Source organism: Rosa chinensis, chromosome 7 (assembly GCF_002994745.2).
Source record: "Rosa chinensis cultivar Old Blush chromosome 7, RchiOBHm-V2, whole genome shotgun sequence".
Classification (NCBI taxonomy): domain Eukaryota; kingdom Viridiplantae; phylum Streptophyta; class Magnoliopsida; order Rosales; family Rosaceae; genus Rosa; species Rosa chinensis.
The window spans coordinates 50036966-50042965 of record NC_037094.1 but is presented as its reverse complement, the minus strand read 5'-3'; the positions used below and the strand labels follow the sequence as shown (position 1 = coordinate 50042965).

Here is a 6000-nt window from a genome sequence, read left to right as displayed (position 1 = left end):
CATATCGTGTCGGGCCGTGCTCTGCCGGATCAATAAACGGGCCGTGCTCGTGCCTACCCACTATAAAGCACGATTTTAAAATCTTAATTTGAATAAATAAAAATTAATTTTTTTAACTATTTAGAAAATTAAAATAAATTAAGTTCTACAATATTTTTCTTAATCTTAGCTTTTTAAGATTAGTTTTCTAATATTTTTTATATTCCACTACAACTTGTAGTCTACAAGAAAGAAAGAAAGAAAAAATAACACAAAATATATTGCTTGTAGTATATTATTGTGAGATTAATCTTTATTAATATAATGAAGATTTAGTATCATATTATTCTTTCCTTCATTCTATAGTTGTATTATTATGAGATTAGAAAAAATACTTTATGTCAAAACAAGGATATAACATGTTATTTCACTATTTTGACAATATAAAAAAATAGCATTGGTGGAATTGTCATGAGATTTTAAATAAAGAGGTCTAATATTCAAATCTCATCATTGTGGTTTTTTAATATTTTTAAAAACAAAATAAAATTTTGTGTTTGTAACGGGCCAGCCCACAATATGTCGTGCTCGGGCCGTGCAGGGCCCATTACGGGCTCGGGCCAATGGGCCAATATTCCTAGGCCCAACCCGGCCCGTTATTCTAACGTGCTCGGGTCGTACTGGGCCACTAACGGGCTTGGGTTGTGCCGGGCCTCTTTTAAGAGTGCCGGGCTCGTGCCGTGCTCGTGCTTAGTGGCCCGTTTGCCACCTCTATCAGTGACATGGCCAATGAGATTTCTTCTTGTAATAGTTGCCTGGCCAGCCACTGACCTGGATATAATAGTGATTTGAAAATTTCAAAATATGTCAGTGACATACAATGTGATTTGACTAGTGACTTGTGTATCACAGTGACATGGTCAGTAATATGCAATGTGACAAAGTCAATGACATAGATATAACAGTGACTTGGCAGGTGACATGCGATTGACAGTGACTTGGTTACTGACTTGTAATTAACATAGGATATGATCAGTAACTGGCCAGTGACTTGGCCACTGACAATAAATTTGACACTTAGTTCTACGATTAGCACGTGCCACATAACAAGAACAACAAATTTTAGAGAGGGTTCTATTAGACAATCACACAGTAACCCACGAGACTCATTATCAACTTAGATATCACAACCTGATCATGGTTGAGTTCAAATTAAAACTGTTGCAGTTCACAGAAGATGCAGGTCTATAGTTTCCACACCCAAGAATTTTCCCCTAAATGCTTTTAGAAACCACTGAAGCAAATATAGAAAAATTTACCATGATGACCGAAAGCTAGATGCAACTGTACCTTTAAAATGAAGCATTCAGCATAAAATCTAATTGTAAATCATGCTAGAGTTACAGTACAGACTCATATTTCTTCCTTCACTTATGTTACAGTATTCAACATAGTTTCCAACTGATGCCCATGAAAAGAAAATTCAAGCTTCAAAGCAATAAAGTGATATCATAATAACAAACCTAATTGATCATAATAACAGCATTTTCACACTGCATGTCTCTACAAATCAAAGGACTAGTGCTCATCATTTACATACAACTAAACTGTCCTAGATTCCTATAAAATTTGCGGTGGTGTGTGTGTGTGTATATATATATATATATATATATATTGAAATCACAAATCATGCTATGCATATGAACTATTATCAAGAAATTTATTCAACAATTCATCGAGAACAGAATGTCCTAAAATCTAAGAAAATCAATCCTAATCAATTTTTCATGATCAAACAGCAAAATTCTTATAAAATTACATGTGACCCTAAGTGAATTAAAGAGTATCAACGGCAGCGATAAACGAGAAACTAGCAGTAATAGGATTAAAGTAGTAATACGGACTAGGATGAGATCAAAAAGGGTGGCCTGGTCAACCTTGACGAAGTCGGCATTCCAATTCCTGAGGTCATCGTTGCCGAAGGAAGAGGAGAGGTCAACTAGAAGAGGAAAGTGGAACCAGAAGCGAGTCTTGCTCGGTAATTTCTGCCTCCTTCAGTTTTTGAGCCACAACCTGTAATCAAAATTAAATCAGATATAGAAAATCAAAGATACAATCAAAATGAGAGTATCATATCCTCAAAGTAGCATTACTATAAATGAGAAATAATGCACTGCACCTCCAAAATTGAAAAACAATTTGTAAATACAGGTGAAATGAGGAAGCTAAAAGATCAAATGTACGCCACTACTAGAATTTTTGCCTTTAACATCAGCCAGAAACCGATGTTAAAAAAAAAAGTACCGATGTCTTAGTGGGTGATGTTAAAGATCGGGAAATCCCAGACATCCGTTTTTAGCCGATGTTAAAAATGACTCTAGACATCAGTTTCTTATAAGCTCCCAATGTATAAAATGACTCTAGACATCGTTTGATTTATAAAAAACTGATTTCGTTTCCTACTAAGACATCGTTTTACTTAAGAAACTGATTTATATGTCAGTATTAGACATATGTTCTATAGATAGAACTGATGTCCTGAGTCATTTATAACATCAGTTTGTTATTTCAAATTGTTGTGTCTTCATTCTTTTTGCTTCAATTTATAGTTTAGAAGTGATTACTAAATCAGTTTCTTCAGTAGAAAAGTATCATAATGAGAATACCAGTGGTAAGCAAAAGAAAATTCTCATTAATATTATTGATAAAAACAGTACAAAGAGCACGGAGAAGGGGACATATGACCTAAACTTCTCCATATACAATAGCAAAAGAAAATAACAAGATTGAAGTCTTCTAAATAAACCATATAAAGACAAAACTAGAGGATCTTGTTGGCAAATAAGAGTCAAGAAGAGCAGCAAGCTTGTTGCCAAAGACACCTACAACCTTATTTTGCAGCAGTCCAATGGTGTCAGACACTGACTCCAACAGGTTGGAAGACAAGTTAAGCTCTTGTAGCTTCTCCAATCCAATGAATCATACCTCTATTTAAGAACCAGAAAGAAAAAAGAAACCAAATATGGAGCATGGGTTAGAAACAAATATCTGTAGGATCACAAGGACTTTCCTTAAGGAAACTTGACCGAAATTTCACATATAGAAACTGCACTTTCAAATCTTCCCCTATTAATCAAATTATCATAAACAACAGCCAATAATTATCCCATCATATGCTAAACTCCAGCGTGCCCTCTGAGAAATCGATGCTAGAGACCATAAAAAGAAAAGAGTATAAGTTACTTTTTACCATGACATCTTAGGATAGTGTGAAGTGAATAACCAGGCTGCAGATTAAGACATAAACAAAACTTTCTTACAACTCATTACATATCAATTGAAATGATCAGAAAGATTACTTGCAGGAATATAGATTACTAAGAAAAAAATTAAAATGGTTAACCAACAGAGATAGGCTCATACTGGAAAGATTTCCGACGATAAGGGTAAGAAACAAATAGTATTATGATTACTCAAGATCGAGAAATATAAATATTGATTACTCTAGACATGTTTGATAACAAAGCACAAGCTATGCACAATATGAGAATATGATGGAAAAGATCAGAGTATTACACTCACATTATTAGCATCCCATACTGACAGTTTTATTGAATGAAGATGTTGTAAGACGTGGCATGCTCGGACTGAACCGAACATCAGTTATCAAAGCTGAATGTTCTTCAAGTGTAGATTTTGGCTTCAGAGTATTAGTGTATCATAATATAGCCTGCACCATATATCAACAAGCAGTCTTAATAAGCAAAAGCAACACCAGAAAGAAGAAGTCACTGCACTTGAGAAACAATCAAACCAGTTTCCCATTTATGTTTCCAAAGAACCAATTAGTCAATACTTACGATTTCTCAAGAGCCATCAGAATCTACGATTTCTCAACATGGGTTATGCAATTACACAAACACAAAGTTTAAAGATTAAGCCTTTTCATCAAAATCACCCAGTTATGAACATTTTGTTTCACAAATCAAATGAACAATCATCAAGAACAACAAAACCCCCAATTAGAATAAAAAAGCAATACCTCTGGCTTGTTGTTGATCAACGACTCTCGAAGCCATTCCTAAATCTTTAATTCAAAATCAATCCTTTCAATCTTTCTCTCTATGAAGAACAAGAAGAAGAAGCAATTCAGAGAATGAATAAGAATTTGGTGCCGAATGGCCCCCTTTATAAAGCTAGGAAGAGAGAAAAGCGCATACGAAAGAGAGAGGGAGGAGAGAGAAAGTGGATCTGGAGGACTCTCTCCTCCGTCACCGATCTCCGACCACCGGGGTGGGCTCACCGTGGCCACCATATTCTACGCCTTCCTCTGATGAGTCAACGCCAGGTTGCACCTCGGAGATGAGCCACAAAGCGATCTCTGCGAATTCGTTTTCTGGGGCTTTGAGGTTTTGGTTCTATTAGGACTGGGAAGAGAGAGTGATAGGCACTACTACAAATATAGACATTAGTGACCAAATCATAGTGACCAACTTATAATTGGTCACTAAAAGAATAGAATTAATGACCAACATTACCCATTGGTCACTAAAATAGTCAGCACTAAATTTTTTCCAACTCCCGCCTAATTATTTTATGTTAGTGACCAAATCTATAATTGATAGTGACCAAGTTATTTTACATTTTCCTTGGTGAATTTTCAAGCGGCAACTTCGCGGTCTCCAAAAAATTATAGGCGCGCTCCCAATTCCCAAATTGTGAATGAAAGATGGATATTGTGATACCCATCTTGTTCTTCTCTCACTCCAACTCTGACTCAAATATTCTCCGACTCATACCCATCGACTCCGACTCAGATCTTCTCCTCTGCTCCTATTAATTCATCGAGTTATTTGAATTTCGAGCTATTGAGATTTTCTTTCGGAAAGATGATGTTGATTTAAATCTACTCCCGTGCTCCGACACCAAGGTTGCCAGGTCCGACGGCTTCAGCTTCGGGATCGCCTTCACCTCCCGTTACGGCGCTAACTCCACCTCCCAGTTGTCTCCGTGCGACACTAGACTCTCGCCCTCTCCGTCAACTCCTCTTTTGCTCCGGTCCGTTCTCTCTCTCTCTCTCTCTCTCTCTCTCTCTCTCTCTCTCTCTCTCTCTCTCTCTCTCTCTCTCTCTCTCTCTCTCTCTCTCTAAACAGTTGCATTTCGTTTTGGTGATCCTTTAATTTTGTGAATCGCTACGGGGATTTGATGGGTTTAGGGTTAATGTTGATTTTGATATTGATAATTGCAAAATGTTGGTCTCAGTTTTGTTAGCTTAGCACTGAAAGTATCAGATTGTAGTTAAGTTAATGTTGGCTTGTTTTGAATTCCATCGATCTATTGTGGTTTGTGATTTTGAATTTGCAGGATAATTATGGGGGATATATGGTTGCTTTTGCTGGGCATAAATATGCTGCAAGGTCTACTGCGGCTTTTGTTGCCAATAGTACCTACACTGTCACCAACTTTACTCTTGTAAGTGAGCAAGGAAATTGCAATTGGATTTGGAGTTTGAATTCGTTAATGTCGTTCGTGGTTTGTGGTTTAGGTTATATAGTGAATGTGTTTTGATTTATGCAGGTGCTTGAGTTCACCGAGGGCAGGCTACAGCACCTGCATTGGAAAAGGGATGGGTGCGTCAAATGTTCTGGGAGCTCTAGGTTCGTTTGCCTGCACAATCGGGACTGTGCAATCAAGACAAACAGCTACAAAACCCATGGAGGCACTGTGGATTGCAGTCTCAGGATCCAATTGGCATTTTCTGGGATGGATAAGCACCTATCCGTTCTGAACTCATGGTATGAAGCACAGAACCTTGGTCAGTACTCCCTTTATGGTCTGTATTCAAATCTGAAGGATTCTCTCACTAGCCAGTATAAGAAGTTTTTCTGATGTAAAATTGTTTCGGTCAGATTCTTGTAATTTTTTCACTACCCACTCGCTCGGTTTGATCGGTCACTTCTTTGTGTTTCATTTGTATGCTGTTGTAAAGAAAATCAAATTTGAGTATCATTGTGATTAGAG

The 6000-nt window shown here is 37.0% G+C and overlaps 1 protein-coding gene across 1 annotated transcript; it reads left to right on the top strand.

Annotated features, from left to right (window-relative positions):
* Positions 1-5228: 5228 nt before the first annotated feature.
* LOC112179952 lies at positions 5229-5868 on the top strand. Its single transcript, XM_040511482.1, has 3 exons — positions 5229-5234; positions 5344-5451; positions 5557-5868. Exons 1-3 carry the CDS (start codon positions 5229-5231, stop codon positions 5866-5868), a joined length of 426 nt encoding a protein of 141 aa, XP_040367416.1.
* The last annotated feature ends 132 nt before the right edge of the window (positions 5869-6000 follow it).

Coding starts and splice junctions, on each gene's coding strand:
- LOC112179952 (XM_040511482.1), top strand. Junction 5,452..5,556: donor CTGTCACCAACTTTACTCTT/GTAAGTGAGCAA, acceptor TGATTTATGCAG/GTGCTTGAGTTCACCGAGGG.